General features: G+C 45.5%; 1 protein-coding gene across 1 annotated transcript in view; it reads left to right on the top strand.

Annotated features, from left to right (window-relative positions):
- Window positions 1-16,062, top strand: part of Tdrd9 (tudor domain containing 9) — a 119,686-nt gene extending 103,624 nt beyond the window's left edge. Inside the window, exons 29-36 of the mRNA XM_038337787.1 lie at window positions 243-398; window positions 1,605-1,675; window positions 2,894-3,003; window positions 3,744-3,840; window positions 6,863-7,001; window positions 9,850-9,968; window positions 14,439-14,511; window positions 15,961-16,062. Coding sequence (XP_038193715.1) covers window positions 243-398; window positions 1,605-1,675; window positions 2,894-3,003; window positions 3,744-3,840; window positions 6,863-7,001; window positions 9,850-9,968; window positions 14,439-14,511; window positions 15,961-16,062 — 867 coding nt within the window. The remainder of the gene's footprint in view (window positions 1-242; window positions 399-1,604; window positions 1,676-2,893; window positions 3,004-3,743; window positions 3,841-6,862; window positions 7,002-9,849; window positions 9,969-14,438; window positions 14,512-15,960) is intronic.
- The last annotated feature ends 3,836 nt before the right edge of the window (window positions 16,063-19,898 follow it).

Genomic DNA, 19,898 nt, shown 5'->3' with positions numbered 1-19,898 from the left:
TCTTAGGTAGCTGCTTTTAATGTGTGTTCTTTTCTGAAAACTGGTTGTTCCTCTAAAATTCTATCATGTTGGAAATGTAGTTAAAGTTTTTATTTTTGTTTGAATTTAAAAATGAACTTGATAAAAATTATTTCCCTGTATATTCATGGCATTCAAATTAGAATAAGATTATATCTATATGAAATTCATTCTTTTCCTTCAATTTTGCCTTTAATAAAATAAACATTTCTTGTTCCATTCAGCAAAGTTATGAAGTCCTCAAGGGTTTCTTTGCTAAGTCAGTGGAAACCATGCCAGATGCTTCTATGTCTTCTCCAATGAAGGACGACGAGAAGCATCTTATCCGGATTCTGTTGGAGAGCTTTTCTTCCAATCGGCTGGGTGCTCCAAACTGTAAGGTGATTTGTAGGACCTATTTTAAATGTGCTCTTAAAACTTATTCATTCATTTGCCAAGGGTTGGGCTTATACCTATGATGGGTTTTCTTTCTTCCTGTTGTATTTTATTTTATTTTATTTTTTGTTTTGTTTTTAAGACAAAGTTTCTCTGTTTAGCTTTGGAGCCTGTACTGAACTCACTCTGTATACCAGACTGGCCTTGAACTCACAGGGATCCGCCTGCCTCCTGAATGCTGGGATTCAGCATTTATGTGTGCACCACCACTGCCAGGCTCTTTTAATTTTTAATTACATTTTTGGGGGTCTCTTTGTATATATGTGTGGGGTCATACATGTGGCGCGATGTGCCTCTGGAAGTCAGAGGACAACTCGTGGGAATTGGTTCTTTCGTTCCACCATGTGGGGTGTGGGGATTGAACACAGGCTTGGAAGCAAATGTCTTTACCCACTGGACAACTCCCAGCCTTGCTTTTTACTCTTTGAGACAGGGTTTCACTATGTATCCCAGGCTACTTTGCAGTGGTGATCATCTGGCCTCAGTGTCTGAGTGCTGTATCTATCATAAGCTTGTGCCACTGCACCTCATCCTCCTTATTTGGTTTCTATCTTTGTTATCATTGTTGTTATTTGTGTGTGAGAGTCAGTTCTGTCCTCCATGTGGGTGCTGGGACTCAAACTCAGGTCCTTTAGCTTGGCAGCAGGTACCCTCACTAGCTGAGCAGTGCGAGTCTGCTGCTCTTTCTGTGGTCTGAATGCTGTGTTTCCCCAGTGGGACCTGTTTTCCTAGGAAGAAAGATCTCTCCAACCCCTCCTCCTCTTCTTCCTTTTGTCCTTTTCTTCCTGCTCCTCTTCTTCTTTCCCTTTTTCCTCTTTTCTTCCCTTCCTTTCTTCTTCCTCTCCTCCTCCTCCTCCCTTTTTCTTTTTGGTCTTTTGCAGTGCTAGAGAAGCATTCTGCCCCTGAGCCTGTCTCCCCAATGCAAATTACCTTTTCCCTTCTTTCTTCTTTTCTTCTGAGGGAGTTGTGTCAGCTAGCTCAAGTGGGCCTGAACTCATAATCCTCCTGCCTCAGTTTTCTTAGTGCTGAAAATCAGGATTGGTTTGTGCCACCAGACCCTAATTTTGTTAAGTATGAAACAACTTGGGGATTGCCACCAGTTATATTAAGTGGCTTACTGTTTGGTGGTAACATGTATTTTGTATGTGCAGGCTGTTCTCCATGGGCCCTTTAACCCTTATGAGCTGAAATGCCATAGTCTGACCAGAATATCCAAATTCAGGTATGACTTAAATTAATTTTCCTATGAAATATTTTTATTTCTTTATCTGTAGACCTCATCAGGAACGAATTTGACTTTGTATATAAGCTGCAAGAGTGTTTTAGCACATCCCTGATGTCCCTCCTCTGTCAGATCTGAGACATTCTTTCCCTTGGCAATGGAAACAGCTCGACAGTGGAGTTCTGAGTTTCTTCTATTCTGGTCATAGCTGTCACTCAGCAGGTGCCGGGACTGTTGAGTGACCTGTTTTCTGGGCGCATTTTTATCTGGGAAACAGTGGTGAATAAAATCCAGTTGTCATCTTCAATAATACTGTGGATTGAATGGTGACAGAAAACTGGTGACAGTGTATAGGGCCACAGGGGCCTGGCTACACTTTGAAGGCCATACTTGAGGTTTCCCAGAACTTCCTGAATCCCAAAGACTGCAAGGTATTGCTATGATGTAGTATAGGGGGAGAGGGTGAGGGTTGAGGGGTGGTCCTAGTGACAGTGTGTAGACCTAAATTTGAGCATTTGTATTTGTGAGAATTTTGAATGAGTTAAGTACAACCGGAGGGAGAATAGAGAAGGGAGTGCAGACTTGGTGACAGCAAGTTTCATAAGTCTCTTTTCAGATGTATCTGAACAGAGTTGAAGAGCTTAAATGTACATTTTCTGAGGACCGCTCTGGGCAACACTAGCTCCTCTGAGCTCCTCTGAGGACTGGCAGTAGGTTCAGGTGTGCAGGCCCTGTCTCCAGGAGGCCTGCATGCACAGTGAAGGCTGGGAAGAGTAAATTCTTGGCAAGAGCAGGCCTGTGAGCCTGGTCCCCAGTGTAACCTGAAGCAGAGAAGAGGTGTGAACACCAGCAGCTTCACAAGCACTTTCAGAAATGGGACAAAGTTAAAGGCAGTGATGACAGACAAGAAGCTTGATATCTCTTCTCAGAGGAAGTGGGGTGGTGGGGCAGATGGGTGGGCCACACCGTGCCAATTCTGCTGGAAGGCAGGCAGTAACTTCTGCGGCTGCTAATGGAGCAAGGGTACAAAAACAGGTTTGAGAACTCGGGTATGGACGGTACCTAGAGGAAGGGTGAGAACTGGCACAAGGGAGGGGCCCAGGACCTGTGCATGTGGCATTTGCCTGTGCAACCATCTTTTGAGATTCACTTATAGGCTGGCATGCTCCACCACCTGGCCAGTGGGGCAACAGCTTGTGCCCTGCTACTTCTTCTCAGATGTGTGTGGATCGAGAAGGAGAGCATCAACTCTGTCGTCATCAGCGACAGCCCTGCTGACCTGCACCAGAGGATGCTGGTTGCGGCCTCACTCTCAGTTAATGAGACTGGTAACAAGATGCTTTCTGCTGTCTGTGTACTCTCTCCTTTCCTTGGCTTCATTACTTGGAGCAGTTTTACTTGTAATTAGTGGGTGAATTATGCTTATATATTCGCTGTTCAGATATTTTCTAAGAAAAATATTTTGTTTTACTTGTGTGTGTCTATATATAAGTATGTGTATACATATACACAGGAGCCCACAGAAGTCAGAAGAGGCTTCAGATCCCCTGGAACTGGAGTTATAGATGATTGTGAGCCATCTTGTAGGTGCTGGGAATTGAATCTGGGTCCCCTGCCAGAGCTAAGCACTCTTAACCACTGAGCCATATCTTTAACCTCCATTAAACTATTTTCTGAGTGCAATGGCTAATGCAAATTTAATCAATGAAATATTACTTTTTATTTTATACAAGGATGTGGGAATTAAATGATTCTTGTTCCTCCATGTTTTTCTACAAAGTTCTTGGCTGTTGGAAATCCTGATAAGATAGCCTCGCAAGAGAATAAAGAAAGTAGTAACTAAATGAGTTACTCTTTTCAGGGATAAATACCTAAGCATGGCCACGAGTTTATCTGTAGGATGCGTGGGAGCCAAAGGCAGGGCGTATGTTCCTTGGAGGGGACCCAGGTGGCCAGACTCAACAGAAGATGAGCCGGCTGGATTAGGAGGGGTCAGCAGGGGCTCTCCCCATCACACCCTAAGCAGTGCGTGATGCAGGTCTGACACTGGCTGTCTGCTGTGTGTCAGGATCTACCATGCTCCTGAGAGAAACGTCCCTGATGCCTCACATCCCAGGCCTCCCAGCGCTCCTCAGCATGCTGTTCGCGCCCGTGATGGAGTTAAGGTAGGTGTGGACCTCAGCTGGGTCTGTGTGCAGCTTTCACAGCCAGAGTCTAGGTGGGGCAAAGAAAATGACAGCATCTGCGGAGGAATTGGTTTGCAGCCCATCTTGTATAGGTTCAGTTTTCTCTGCTTCCGCGTGATTCTGTCTTGCTATCATTCATGGCCCTTGACTTCAAAGAGTTTGACTTCTTAAGTTTTAGTTTTGTGGTGATACCAAAGTAACACTTGTTTAGGCTCTCTGGTTAGTGATGCCAGCAAGCTCCAGACTGCTGTTGTAGCATGATGGCCAACATGTCAGTGTGCTGTGATATTCAGAAGGCTGAGTGTAAACAATGCATTTTCCACTGGGGGTATTTTTGGCTTGCATGTTGTTCTGGCTTGAGTCTCGGTTGGCACTGTCCTGGGAGACTGTGGAGCCTTTGGGACTTGAGGCCTAGATCACTGGAGCCAGGCTTGGGAAGACATACCAGTTTCTGGTTCTTGCCTGCTTCCTCTGCTTCTAGTTCCTGCTTGCTACAGTGTGAACCAGCAGCTGTCACTCTACCCTGTCTTCCCACCACAGTTGACTGAATCCCCAGACTGAACAAGAGTAAACACCAGCACTTAGACTGCTTCTGTCAGGTGTTATCACGGTGACAAAACTGATTGTTGGGAGGTGGGTCCACTGGAAGGAGAAGGACATCTTGTGTTTTGACTTCTGCAAAGAGCAGCTCAGACGCTTGTCAGGGTGCAGGCAGCATTCCAGGGAACTTAAATTAGACAAAAGAAATTCGACATTGAGTTAGAAACATTGAATAGTAGATAAAAGTGGCATTCGTTTATGTGCTTTTTGGTGGCCGAGTGCCAGTGAGGAATCCTGTGAGCCTCTCTTCCCATGGGAACCAGGGAGAAAAGAAGTGAACTACTAATTAGATCATAGCTCTTGTGCAGATATCCAACATGGATTTCCCACAGAGACTTCAGTCCAGAGCCCTGTGAGATGAGAAAATCACTCTGTTGCTTCATCCATTCTCTGTGTTAACTTTGGCCGCTGTCTTAGTCGGGGTTGCGGTTGCTGTAACTTGGGAAGGAAACGGTTTATTCCGCTTACACTTCACAGTTCACAGGAAGTCAGGGCAGGACCCTGGAGGCAGGAGCTGATGCAAGGCCATGAAGGGTGCTGCTTACCTGCTTGCTTCCTGTGGCTTGCTCAGCCTGCTTTTTATGGAACCCATGACCACCCACCCAGGGATGGCCCCACCCACAATGGGCTGAGCTCTCCCCATTGATCTCTAATTGAGAAAATGCCCTATAGCTGGATCTTAGGGAGGCGTTTTTCTCAGCTGAGGTCCCTTCTTTTGGATGACACTAACACTACCCAGGACAGTCACTATGACAATATGCCTGAGAAAAGCAACTTAGGATAAAAGGTTTGTGTCCATCCACAGGGTCATAGGCTTCAGTACACACGCATGTGACTGTGGTCTGGGGCCTGTAGTAAGGCAGAAAATTAGGATGGGACATGTGGCAGAACAAAGCCACCCAAGGCAGTAAGTAGGGAGAGAGAGAGGAGGGGCCAGGGTCTCAGTACTCTCCAAGGACATCTTTCAGAGACCTAGATTTCTCCTAGACCCCACCTCCTCCCAAAGGACCACAGGCTACAGACTAAAATTTAACAGTGCTCTTTGGGGAGGACCTGAGACTCAGATCACACTGCACTGCTTGCTTGCATTCCTTTACCTATTAAGACATAAATGAAGCAGAACCCAGGTGTGGTGACACGTGCCTGCAAAGCATAGGGGTTGAGAGTGATTGGTGGGGAATGATGGGCTGTAGGTTGAGGGCTGGGTCTGGGCTGCTGGGCCAGACCCTGTCTCAAAAACAAAAAAGAAGATGAGCTGAAATGTATGTGTTCTACATGAGAACAACAGGTGAGGTACCTTGATGATCTAATAAAACTTGTTTCTTATCTCTGTTCTAAAAAGGTTTTAAATTGAAATAATAATAAATTACACTAATAACATAGAAGAATTTAAAGAAACATTTAAATTTTATTGCATTTAAGAAAATACTTTAGATTTATTTATTTTATATTATGTGCATAAGTGTTTTGCATACATGTTCATGTATGTACACCATGTGCATTCCTGGTGCCAGGCGAGGTCAGAATAAGGGGACATTTAAGATTCTCCAGGAACCGGAGTTACAGATTGTTTGAAGTCACCATGTGAGCAATAGGAACAGAACTCAGGTCTTTCGCAAGGGCAGTTGATGGTCTTAACTGCTGCGCCATCTCTCCAGCCCATCTTCTATTTATATATGTTTACATATATTTTGCATGTGTTTGCCACAGTGTGCATGTGGAGGTCAGTGGAGAATTTGCAGGAGTTTGGTTTTGCCCCTGGGATTGAACTTGGGTTGTTGGGTTTGGCAGCAGGTGCCTTATTCCGAGTTACCTGCTGGACCTAAGAAACACTTCTGACGGCTTTACAATGGGATTAACTCAAAACCCAGGCTCTAAGTCTGAACTCTTATTTTTAGTGTCTGTGGTTACTATATGCAGGATCTCCTCTTGCTTTTATTGGCTGATGACAGAGATGTCTTATTACCTCATCTGTTACAAAGAGAATTAAAAACCCAGCATTAAGTACTGGAGAGATCGCTTAGTGAGTAAGAGCACTGACTGCTCTTCCAGAGGTTCCCAGTGCTCACATGGCAGCTCACAACCATCTGTGACTCCAACACCTTCTTCTGACTTCTGAGGGCACTAAACATGAATGTGGTGTACATAATACATGCAGGCAAAACACCCATACACATAACATAAAATTTTGAAAATGTGTATAAGAAACCCAACATTGTGTTAATGCGCATATTTAACTTGTCATCCTCATAGTGATATTTAGTCTGTATTTCTGTGTAAAAACTGAGGAGTCACATGACTTAATTACAGTACTAGTGCTAGGAAACACCAGGCCACTTGAGCAGTCACATGTCCAACCTTGAAACAGTGGCTTAGCTGAACTCCTCTAAATGCCTTTCAGAGTTGACCGTGATGGCAAATGCTATACTGGGGTTCTTTGTGGTTTGGGATGGAATTCAACTACGGAGGCCCCTATACTGCCAGAACACGACATTGAACTGGCCTTTGATGTGTGCTTCAACGTGGAGGACATTGTTGAGGTACGTGTGGCATAGTCGTGGATAGCAATTTTCTGCTGCTTGTTTTTGCACGCATGTGACATAGCATCTGCCACACAACTTTACTTGGAGATGTGCTTGCCTGCTTCCCACGTGGGCTGTACCAGCATGTGCGGCTTCTTGATGTCCTCTGGGCTCTCATTTGCATAGACTCAGTGTGATCCCCTCCTGCTAGTACACACAGGGAGATAAAGAAACCAGCCCTATGGCACCTGGCCTTGGTGCTGCAGGCTGGGTGCCATTTTCCTGGAGAGCAGCTATCAGCGGCTCTGTGGCGCCACCAGACCAACTGGCTGTGCCTGTGCAGCCAGGTTCAGCTTTTAGAGTGTGCCCAGTAAGTGGGTAGATGCCAATGATAAAATGTTTTTCTTTTTTTTCATATTTCCTTATTCTAGTAATTCGTATCTTTTTTGCATTTTACAAAATACCTGAAAACTGACCCTTCTCTAAAATTCATTAAGAAATGCCACTCCAGAGTGCCTTTCCTTCTCAGAAGTGCCCGGTGTAGCTGAGGTCAGGGAAGGAAAGAGCTGCTGGTTCACGCCATCCTGAGTCCTGGAGAGATGGCTCAGGTGTGAGAGCCCTTGAGGCTCTTAAAATGGTTCTTTGATCACAGACTTAATTGGAAAATGAAAAACAAGTATTGTAGAAGCCACATGTGAGTCTGGGTCGGCACAGGTCTGTGGGAGTCCACCAGAGGTGCTGTCTATGAAGGAAAGATGGGTTTTGCAAAAGATCCTGCCAAGACCATGAAGAAAAGTTGCATACTAGGTGAAGATATTTATTACATGCTTGATTGCATCCGCAGCATATTAGCAACTCTTATATTCACTAGTAAAACATGCAACCAAGTAAGATGTGATGGAAATGAACACAGGAGAAGCTGTGCAACCTACGTCATAAGGAAAATGCAGATGGTGAGCCTCACAACCAGACTGCACTCCCCAGCCCTCAGTGCTGACAGTGACAGCGGGGGAGGCAAGGGCCAGCGAGAAGTCTTAGTTCTCTACGTGGACTGCAGAGGGGTTACCCTTTGGAGGTCAGGTCTCTTTACAGATTAAGCTTATGACTGTGCCATTCGACCCAGTAAGTCACTTGAATAAGGAAATATGAAAAGAAAAACAGAAACAAACATTGTTTAAATTTTTATCAGACTCAAAAGCTGAAAGATGTGAAAATGTGTGTCCTCAGAGAGCCTGTGTGAATGTCAGCAGCTTCATTCATAACTGCTGTTGTTAGTGATGTCTTTTGACAGGGGAGTGTATAAGCAAGCTGTGGTAATACAACAGAACAGTATTTGACAGTAGAAAGAAATGAGTGATTCATACAAGAGTATGAATAAAATCATACAAGAGTATGAATAAAATCCTACAAGCATTTACTACAGGAATTGGGGTGCATCTGTGTGGACCTGCTAGGAAGACATCTGTACAAGAAGATGCGTGGTTGCTAGGAGATAGGGAAGTGAATAAATGTACTGGGAGCATCTAGGATCTTGAAGACAAAAGAGATGAAGATAGAGGACACAGCTATGCACTTGCCCACCTCTAGGTGTCTCCAGATAGTGGGCTTTTATTGTATGACACACACCCCACCCAGGGTATCAGGGCTCCCAACATGGGATAGGTCTGTGGAAAGGAACAGCAGGCATAGCTGTGGCAAATGTCACACGTACTTATGTTGAAGGAGTAAAGAGAAAAGGAGCTTGGAAGAAAAAGAGAGAGGAAAAGGAGGCTCCATTTGAACACTGCCCTGTAGTTGGTAGTTTGGGGGATTAGGAAGGCACAAACCAGCGGGTCTAAAGGCGTTTTCCATATTATTGGGGTGACTATATAAGGGAATGGAGCCATGGTTGTTACTAAACAAGACTTAAAAGTGAGCAAGAAAGGCTAGTGTGACTTCTGGGTACTGGGTCAGAGCCAGAGACGCCAGGAACGGCCTCCTGCCCGTGTGTAATGTCCAGCTCCGGGGGGCTGCCTTTGAGGCAAAGAGCATAGCTGACACTCAGCATGTGGTTTCTAATGGGGTTACCCCGTTGGATTTCTCTTTGAAACTTCTTTCTCTAGGAAGGGGAGCAGGAAATGTCGGTGCCCAGAGTATCTTATAGCCCAAGAAGGAAGCATATGAGGCACACAGGGTAGGAACATCCAAGGATAGAGGAGCCAGCGAAAGGGCTGAAACAGTGTTGAGCAACAAAGTACATGTATTGAATTATAACCCGGAATATAAAATAGCCACATGTGTAGGTAGAGTAGACAACTGGGAGAAAAGTAGTTAGCTCTTATAAAGTTACTGGGAGTTGAGGTGGGTCATGTGGCTCTCTGAGGACAGGCAAGCCTGATGAGCCAGGAGTAGGGAAGGAGTATTGTTACAACCAGGAGCCCTGCAGTCTTCAGTGCTGCTGCCTCAGCCACTTCCCTCTGGACAATAACAACCTCAAATCAGGGAGCATGCTACAAAATTCCCAACCAGAATACCTCCAAATTGCTAAAGTCTTATAAAGCAAGAAAAGGTTGGAAAGCCATCCTACACCAGAGAAGACATGGGAAGTTGAGTGTGGTTCTTGGGCCTGGGTCCTGGAGAAGAAGTGGGATGCTAATAGAAAATGGGTCTAATCTACATCCATGGCTGGCATCTCAGCTGTAACAAATGTGGGAGAGACTGGATATGGGCTGATGGGTCCTGTCTGTTCTCTGCTGTTATTTCTGTTGTTTTACCAATCCTCTAAACTTGACTGATGCGAGAACACAGCTTTGAATGCTGTGACCTGTTTACTGTGGGATGAAATACAGCTGTATGTAGCCACATAGTCTGTCACTGTCCTTTACAGATTAACATTCTCAGGGCTGCTATCAACAAACTAGTATGTGATGGGCCAAATGGATCCAAGTACCTTGGGCCTGAAAGAATTGCACAGTTACAGGAGAATGCACGTCAGAAACTTCTAGGGTAAGTTATGTGGTACCATACTGTTAAGGTATACTAGGCAATATACAGCCTGTGTGTGTGTGTGTGTGTGTGTGTGTGTGTGTGTGTGTGTGTGTGTGTGTGTGTGTTGTTTTGTTATGTGGATATTTCGAGTTATTTAGGAGATATGACAGATAAATTACTTAAGTGGGATTCCAGTGCTGAGGCACCTCTGGAGGTACTGGATGTCATGTCTGTGTGTCTGGGACTCAGACAAGGCAGAATAATCATCATCCATGTGACCTTTAAGGAAATCATGGTGAAGAAATTATTTTATGTAGCAGAGCAGGACACAGAGACCACAGAGTGGTGTGATATCCCCATCACTAGTTAAAGATTGGGGCCCAGGGGAGAGAAGTGGAGTCTGTGCCTTGGAGACCAGGTGGTCCTTTGACCATCCCTCCCTTGTACCTTTCATCTCTCCCTGGCAGCTCCATTCACAACCAGAGTTCAGAGGTCAAGGAGTATGTATTAGCGCCCTCAGTGGGCTACCTCTGCCTCCCAAGTGCTGGGATTATAGGAATGTGCCACTGTACCATCTAGTTTTTGTAGTCTCTCTCTCCCCCTCCTCCCTTTCTCCCCCCTCCACTCCCCCCCCCCGTCTGTGTGTGTATGTCAAGCTTGAGTTGAGGTTTTATATACATAAACTACTTATAAATATATGCCCACAGGGACAGCATCCAGGTCATGAACAATGAGTATTGGTGATCTCCTGTGGCTTCCTTATGGCACTGTTACCCACACACAACATGCAGCCTCAGTCTCTGTGAGTTCGTATATGAGCTTTGTCATGTTGTTAAGAGGATGTCCTCCTCCTCCTCTGGCTCTTACACTCTTTCCACATCCTCTTCTGAGGGGATCACTGAGCTCTGAGGGGAGTGATTTGATGGAGACATCTCATTTAGGACTGAAGGTCTCTCACATTTTCTGTGTAGTGTCTGACTGTGGGTCTCTGTATTTGTTCATCTGCTGCAGGAGGAAGCTTCTCTGATGATGGCTGAACAAAGCACTGATCTATGAGTATAGCAGAATCATTTTACCACTACATCCCCCCATTTTTAGGCCAGTATTACTTGGTTTTCCCCTAGGTCCCTGGGTTATCTAGTCTCCAGTTCTTGGTCACCCAAGCAGTGTCAGATAGGGGTTACATCTTTTGGAGTGGGCCTAAGTCAGATAAGTTATTGGTTGGTTCCTCCCACAAGCTTTGTAACACCATTGTCCTAGCGCATCTTGCAGGCAGGACACCATGGTAGATTAAGGGTTTGTGACTGGTTTGTGTTTGTTACTTTTTTGATAGTGTGCGAAGTACCTTTCTGTACCAAAGATGCTGGAACACAGGGTGAAGGTTTTATGTAGGCACCAACTTAACAGCTCCATGTTCAGTATAGATGTTGTGTTCAGCAATGAAGTCTTTTTGTCAGATTGTGGAGAGCAACCTCTAGTCTTGGCAACAGTCTGGATTGTTTGGGGACTCCCATGGGGCCCCTTTGGCCAACAACTCAATTAGATGTAACCCCATTCTGGTATTGGAAACTTCATTGTGTGACAAGAGATGGCCAGTTGGGATGCTGTCTCCTCCATTATTTGGTGATTTTATTTAGATTGGCTTCATATATGTACATATTTTAAGAAGTTTCTACTAAATTAGGTTTCCATACTACCTGTCAAATGCTCCTTGATTTAGCTGTCTCTCATATTCCCTGGTCCTCCCTACTTGATCCTCCTATTCTGGCTCCCCCTTCCAACCATATCTATCTATCTATTTCCCTTTCCTAACAAGATGTGTCTGTCCCCTCCAGTCCCGTACTCTATGCCTTTCCTCTATATTTCTGTGGATTGTTACTTTGTTATCGTTGACTTAACAGCTAATGCCTACATGTAAGCAAGTGCATACCATATTTATCTTTCTGGGTCTGGGATACTCAGGCTGATTTTTTTCTACTTCCATCCACTTGCCTGCAAATTTCATGAGTCTCACTGTCTTGCTGTGGCTACCTAGTAAGTTTGAAACCAGCCATCATTTGTCTTCCCATTCGTGTCCTTTGGCTGTGTCTACTGGCCAGAGTCTTTGCCTCCTATGGCCACATCGGTATCAGTGGTTGGTCAGTCTGCACAGAAAGCCTTGCTAGAATGGGACAGTGTTCTAGTGAATTTGGGAAATTATCATTCGTGTGTGTGTGTGTGTGTGTGTGTTTTCAAGACAGGGTTTCTCTGTGTAGCCCTGCCTGTCCTGGAACTCACTCTGTAGACCAGGCTGGCCTTGAACTCACAGAGATCCTAGTGCTGGGATTAATGGTGTACCCCACCACCACCTGGCAGAAATTTGCCATGTTAATAGTAAAGCAGGACTATTAGATGGTCTTTTATTTCTTTCTTGTATGTGTGCGTGTTCATGTGCATGAGTGTGCCATGGTGTGAGTGGGGCATGGTGTATGTGTGCACTGTGGTGTGCTGTGGAGATCAGAGCATGGCCTCAAGTGTTGGTACTCATCTTCCATCTTGTTGGAGGCAGAATCTCTTGTTGACCCTGGATATGCCAGGCTTGCGTGCTCAGTGTAGGCATGCGAGATTACAGACATGGGCCCATTACATGCAGCGTTATGTATGTCCAGAGGATTTCAAATCCAGTTTGCATGCTTGCATGGCAAGTGCTTTATCAACTGAGGCATCTTCCCTGTCCCTCTTTCCTCTCCTAACTCTGCTTTAGATTTTAGTAACCAAACCCTGGGCTTCTGTATAATTATTTTTAAGTGTGTAAGTTCCTTGATGATACTGTGAATAAAAGTTTTAAGTATGATTTGTTCATTTCTTAAAAGTGATTATACGTGGATCTCTTACTTGCAATCTTCTTAACATGACTGGTTGGTTTTAGTAGGTCTGCAGGATTTTCTATGTGCAAGTTCATTATCATTATTGTGAAATACCTCTTTTTGTCTCCAGCGTTAGTAGTGTTTTAAGGTCTATTTTGTCTGATGCTAATACAGCTACTCTTGCTCCCCTGGGCTGATATTTTCATGGTGTAACTTTCTATTCTACTTGTAACCTAAAATTGCTTTTAAAAAACTTAATCTGTTTTTTAATCAATTAAGTTTCTTCATTGACAGTTTGATAAAATGTATAGTATGTTCTGTTTACCCTCACCCTCTCCTCACACTTATACACCACTGCAGCCATGTCTCCCCACCCCACCCTGGAGCCCATATTTATGCCTCTTTGTTTTGTGACCCAGTGATTTTAATCAGGGCTTTTTGTGTGACTACACATTTGGAACTGTCTGTTGGAGCCTGGTGGGCTCCCCATTGAGTACACAACTGAAAACAGCGGCTGCCCTGGAGATCATGTGAGATTGACTGTTGACAACTTCGTCTTGTGCAGGCCCAGTACAGTCAGCTGCCACTGCTGTGGGATCATGCTGGAGAGCTGTCATGCCCTGGAGATTTCACAGTTCCTCTCCCTGGTTTCCCGCTGATACACGCTTTCTGTTCCCTCTTCCAAGTATTTTCTGAGCCTCAGAAGGAGTGGTATAGATGTGGTGTTTTGGGAAGGCACTCATCTCTGCCTGTTTCTGCTCATGAGGACATTACAGTGCATACCTTTTGTACACAGGCACTGCACGCGGTCTTTGAGCAGTGGCCCATCGTACAGCTACTGCCTTGCTTGTGTGATCATTCTCTTCAGTCTTCTTCCTCACTCTCTCTCAGATTGTATCTTTTCACATCATATTTGATCTTTTAAAAGTAACATCTGGGGAATTTCCATTTCAATTATTTTGCTTATTGCTTATAGAATTTCTACGTTTATATAGTTTTCCATTTTAAGGTTGATGCATTGCTTTTTTCTGTACAGTCTCTATTGTATTGTCATTATGCTTTAAGCCTTTCAGTGTAGTGTGCTGTAATTCTAGGTGTGTATGTCATGCCTGCTTTGAAGTCTTTGTACTGATCCCTCATCTGCATCTGCTCACTGAGCCTCTGTCCCTGCTCCTTCTTCCTGCATAGAGTCACATGATCTTGTCTCCTGATTGGCATGTCTTATCATTTTTGTTTTTGACAATTTGGAAATTTTAGGTAATATATATAATAATCTCCCTAAAGTCTATTGTGTTCTATTTCTTCATTTTTAAATGAACTATACATTAAAATATCATAATTATATACATTTTGACACTTTGAAAGCCTATCACAGTTCTAATTCTGGGATATTTGTAGACTTTAAACACACATACACATTTTTTAAAAAAGATCATCCTGCTATTTTTTAGTGCTAATGAATAATTAAAATAATTTGCTGGATGTGGTGGCACCTACATAACCCAGCTCAGGAGGCTACTGAGGCAGGGGATCAGAAGTTTGAGACCAGCTTGGACTAGATAGTAAATCTGAAACCATCCTTTAGCTACAAAGCAAAATTAGCCAACAGTAAAACCTTTGATTTGCTTTTTAAAAATTGTAGCTTGTTCTGCCGGTTGAAGCCTCGAGAGAAGATTATTCCTAAATGGCATGAAAAACCCTATGAGTGGAACCAGGTATGTGGGCGCTGGGTGCCTGGAGGAACAGCTGCTGCTGGATGAGGGAAAGTGCCTGGGAGGGCGTGGGCTCAGACCCAGGACAAGAATCTCCAGGCAAAGGAGATGGCTGGACAGCTGTTTCTGAGTGCCGTGTCTGCTCAGCCGCTGGAGGAGGAAGCTTGGGAAGGGACCTGCAGTACTTGGTAGTGTTGAAAGTCGCTTTGTCATGCCTGCCATGCAGGGTGACATGGTGGCTGGGTGTTCTGTGTCTGCCAGATGGTTGGAGCAATGCATAGCGGGAGACTGGCTCAGAAACTGACATGCCTCCCGGTTCTGGGGACTGGACTTCTGAGCTGGTGTACCCCAGGGTCGAATCTGGTGCCTCTGTGGGGATAGCTGCCTTGCTGTGTGCCTCCACGGCACAAAGACCCCAGAGAGCTCCGTGGTGTCTTTTACAAGGGTGCTGACCCCAGTGTCCTCTTCCTCTAGCCCTAGCCACTCTAGAGACCCCACCTGTGTCCTGTCACTCTACAGACCAGCACCAGGGCACGAGTCTGCTATGCAGCAGGGTGTGGCCCCTCTTGTCCCTACCATCTCTGCTCTGCAAGCTTTAGAAGGTGGAGTGAGTTGTTTGAGGCTGGGGAGCAGAAGGGTGTTGTCAGCTTCAGCCCTAGGGCCAGGGATGCCTCTGAGAGCTGGGCATGGCTTTCCTTGTCCTTTGGTCACTCTGTGCCCCTCAGGAGATGTTTTGTTTCTACCCTGAGAGCAAGGTTTTCCCATTTCAATACCTTCTGCCTCTCCATGTTCCTCTGAGTGGCTTCTTTGTGACTTCTTCAGGGCTGACACTGCGCCAGCCGCCATTCCAGACTTCTGCGTGCCGCCGCAAGTTTGTCAAGCAGGATCCATCAAGTTGGCACAATAATGGGAAACAATTAAAAGTAGAGTTGTATTTGAAAGTAGTGTGCTTGAGAAAACGTTGTTTTTAGATAAGCGTACCAGTCCCTGCTCCCACAGACACAGAGTGTATGCGAAATTTCTCAGTAAAGGTTTCCTATTTTACCCTGTTATCAATTTAAAAATGTATGATCAGGGCCAAGGGCCAGCAAAATGGTTTAGCTTGATGACCCTTTGAGCCACATGGTGGAAGGAGAGAACCAGCTGTCACAGGTTGTCCGCAGACCTCACACATGCTGTGGCGCATGCATGCATACCTGTGCACTTGTGCATGTATGCACATACACACACACAAATAAATGAGATTTAAAACCCTTGTAGTGCCTATTCGAATGGATGATCAGTGTATGGTGTGAATTATGAAAATGAAGAAGCATCTGCAGATCGTTTTGTAAAGTGGAAAAAACAATTTTGTCTCACATGTCCACATCTGTGTGCACATAATTTTATGAATTTGGTATCTAGGCAGATCTCACCAAGAGCCTAACTTGGTTCTCTTCTCTGTCCTCCCAGGTGGATCCAAAGCTGGTCATGGAGCAGGCTGATAGGGAAGGCAGCCAAGGGAAGAACACTTTCCTGTACCAACTCCACAGGCCTGTCGTGCTCAGTCCCTGACTGGCTGGGGCCTGTGTGCCCTGTGGGCCGTGGCTGAGGTTGGCTAGAGGCTCCCCTGCAGACCCCTCCCCGTTCTGCAACACCCCAGAGGCTTCTCCATATCACCACTTTTGCTCAGAGTGGAGAGTGGGGTTTCTGTTTGGGTGGGGAAAATTGGAAAGTCTAGTCTTTTCTAGAATGGGGTCATGGTATTAAATACTCTGGAAATTCATGGTTCTGAAAGAAGATTTTGTTTTGTGAAAAAGCTGTATCTGCTTAAAATGTATGCGGGTACTTCTGAGTAGGTTCTAGAATGTGCTTGTATGCCTGTCCTGTCACAGGCTTAGCTTGGGGTGCTAGAGAGAGCTGGACTGATGGCCTAACTATGGGGCACCACATGGGTCTCCCCACCCCCAAATACATGTGGATGTGCGTGCGTGCGTGTGTGTGTGTGTGTGTGTGTGTGTGTCTAAAAACCATGTGGCATTTTCTGATTTTTTTTCCTCACGAAAATACGTGGTTTTGGTACAACTTCAGTTTTGTATATTTAGGACTTGTAGTGAAGTTAAGCCTCTGGAAATTAGAGACATGACCTGGCAACTGGCATAGCTGAGGAAACAATAAAAGCATTAGACACTGTTTCTGTTTCTGATAGTTTTTGTCAGAGGACATATTATTTTCTTAGTTGGCATTCTTTTGCTGTGAAGAGACACCGTGACCATGGCAACTCTTATAAGAAAGAAAGCATTTAATTGGGGACTTGCTTACCATTTCAGAGGTTTAGTCAATCATGGAGGGGAGCATGGTGACAGGCATGTTGCTGGAGATGCAGCTGAGAGAGAGCGAGCTACATCCTTATTTGCAGGCAGAGAGAGCAATCTGGGTCCGACTTGGACTTTTGAAACCTCCAAGCCCTCCCCCAGTGGCAGCTTCCTGCAAGGCCACGCCTCCTAACCCTCCAGTCCTTCTCAAGCGGCACCATCCCTGGTGACTCAGCACTCAGCATTCGAATGTGTGCACCTATGGGGGCATTCTTATTCAGACCACCACAATTATGTATTTCAGTCTGAAAAGACCTTAGTTTATAAAACTGGTAAAGAGATCACAGATATCTCTGGGGGGGGGGGGGTGGTGGTGCACGTGTACATTAGAGGCATCTGTTGCCATTTTCTGTAACACAGAAGGAAGTTGAGAGAAGCAGCTGTGATGGCTCATGCTGTAATTGCAGCACGCGGGCCGAGGCAGAAGCAGCTGTGGTGGCTCATGATGTAATGCAGCACACGGGCCGAGGCAGAAGGCAAGACAGACAGGCTTAGTAATGCTTGCCTGAAAACAAAGAGCCAAAATCAACCTACCAAACCGCCAAGAACTACCCAGGGAGGTGAGCCACTTGGGGAATGCTGGTGTTCAGCTGTGCAGGGAAACTTAGAGAACAGTCTGTGGATGGTGTATAAAGATGGTGAGATGGGGTAGCCCATGCCAGTTGCACTGCTTTCATTCCCAGCCACCCAGACCCGAATAATCACACATAAACTATATTAATTACAACACTGTTTACTTACATCTTAAATTAACCCATTTCTATTAATCTGTGTATCACCATGAGGCTGTGGCCTACTAGTAAGGTTCTGGCATCTTTCTCCTTTGGCAGCTACATGGTGTCTGCCTGACTCTGCCTTCTTTCTCCCTGCATTCAGTTTAGTTTTCCCTCCTGGCTCTATTCTGCCCTGCCGTAGGCCAAAGCAGCTTCTTTATTAACCGGTAGTAATAAAGCACATTCACAGCATACAGAGGGGAGTCTCACATCACTGCACAGAACTGCAGTGCAGGTAAAGGGAAGGGCTAGAGTCGAGCAGCACAGGGGTCAGAAGAACAGGATCTGAACAGGAGATCTGGAACCTGCATGGTGCTGCTCAGGGAACCATCCTGACTTCCCGGCACACACTCGCAGCGATGGGCCTGCTGCCTTTGAAGTCAAGGGTGTTTTCTTGTCTCCAGAGAACCTACAGCAAGCATCTGAGCCACCCAGTATCTGCCTTGAGAAACGGTTTGTCGTTCCAGGAGAGCCACTCTGAAGCCTGTGAGAACGTCACGTAGTAGGAGGCCAGCCTGGAACACAAAGTGACACGAAAGCTGCTTCCCTGTGACGGTCGTCAGCTTGGGGAGCTCAGTTGCAGACGGCTACAACTCGGCAGCATCGCACGACGGATGCGCCAGCGACTCCTGAGCCGCAGCACCTGGTGTCAGCCCTGATGCGGGGCACTGGAAAGTCGCCACTGTCTTTGGTTCAGGGTACTCTCGTTGGTTCCCAGCAGATGCCACAGAGCAAAGAGGGAAAAGAAGACAACCACAGCCTGCCTTCTCCCTGCTCGTGCGGAGCTCGGGTGGCTGCACAGTGCCCCGGTGACGTGCCAGCCTCCTTGGTAAGGAAATGTGTCCGCTTTGTTTGCATGTATATACAATTGTTTTCTTCCTTTTACGATCTTTTACATTGTTTTGGGCATGTATGCGCATGTGCCACAAGTGCACACGTGGAGGTCAGTTCCTTCCACCATGTGGCTGCTGGAACTGGAACTCAGCATGTCAGGCTTGACAGCAAGTGCCTGTCCCTGCTGAGCCTGCTGTCGCCTTCTTCCCCTTTTATCCTAGTACTTTTCCATTTCCCTTTTCCTTGTCTGTAACTGAATCTTCCTCATTCCCCCTTTACAATTTTCTATTTGTATTAACATTTCAGTTTATCTAGTTATTTTTGCCCTTTTGTTATATTGTAGTGATTGTATTTGGTGGCTTTTGTATTTATGCATCTTGGTTGGTTGGTTGGTTGGTTGGTTGGTTGGTTGGTTGGTTGGTAGGTATCATGGTTGTTGTTTCTTCGTGAACAGTGCTGGAAGTGAGCCTTGCGCCTCAGGTGTTTTAGACAGATGCTCGCCCACTGAGATGCACTTTCTGACAGGCTGAGAGAACTTGCACAGCCATAACTTGATCCACTCAAACACCGGTAGCTACTTCAACTTGAAGAACAATGAAGAGGAAAGCCGCCATCTCACAGCCTGGCCCCAACAAGGCAAGGCCAGGGGGCCTGAAGTCCTGCTTCTCGCCATCTACCCTCATACAACCATAGAGGAACACTCGTGGTCTCTGCACCTAGACGGACCTCAGCGTGCACAGGCTGCTTCTGGGTCCCTTCAGACCACACATTGCTGACAAGACTAGAAGAATAGCCATGGATGGCAGCCCCCAAATGATCTCACACTTCAAACCTACCTTCATGGATTTTAAAAGGTTCTCCACTTCTGTCGGACCTACGGAGAAAGTGTGTCATGGAGACTTTGTCATGGTATGCATTGTGCCACAACCTAACCACAGTCACGCCCTCGAGAAGACGGCTCCCCAAGAAAGCCCTTCCATAACATTGAGAGAGCTTGCCATCCTGACAAAGACAGATTTCAGGATAGAAACAGGTATGGAAAAGGGCAACATGAATCCTTTGAATATTCATAATTCTCTACCATATGATTGCAAAGATATTAAAATGAAATGCTGGGCAACTATTCAGAAGAAATATTTTATTAAAATTTATTTTTGAATATGATCAAAATAGCTAAATGAGTCAGGGTGGTGGTGGCACAAGCCTTTAATCCCAGCACTCAGGAGTCAGAGGAAGGCAAATCTCTATAAGTTTGGGGGCAGCCTGGTCTACAAAACTAGTTTGAGAACAGCAGAGCTGTTCGTGGCACAGACAACCCCTGTCTCAAAAAATCAAAAAGAAAAAGAAAGAGAAATAGGTAAATGAATTAGGAAGTACAGGATATGAGAGAGCAGTTAAAGAGTCTGGGAAAGACTGTTCATGTTGGCCA

Source organism: Arvicola amphibius, chromosome 7 (genome assembly GCF_903992535.2).
Source record: "Arvicola amphibius chromosome 7, mArvAmp1.2, whole genome shotgun sequence".
Taxonomy (NCBI): domain Eukaryota; kingdom Metazoa; phylum Chordata; class Mammalia; order Rodentia; family Cricetidae; genus Arvicola; species Arvicola amphibius.
This window is presented reverse-complemented; position numbering and strand designations above follow the sequence as displayed.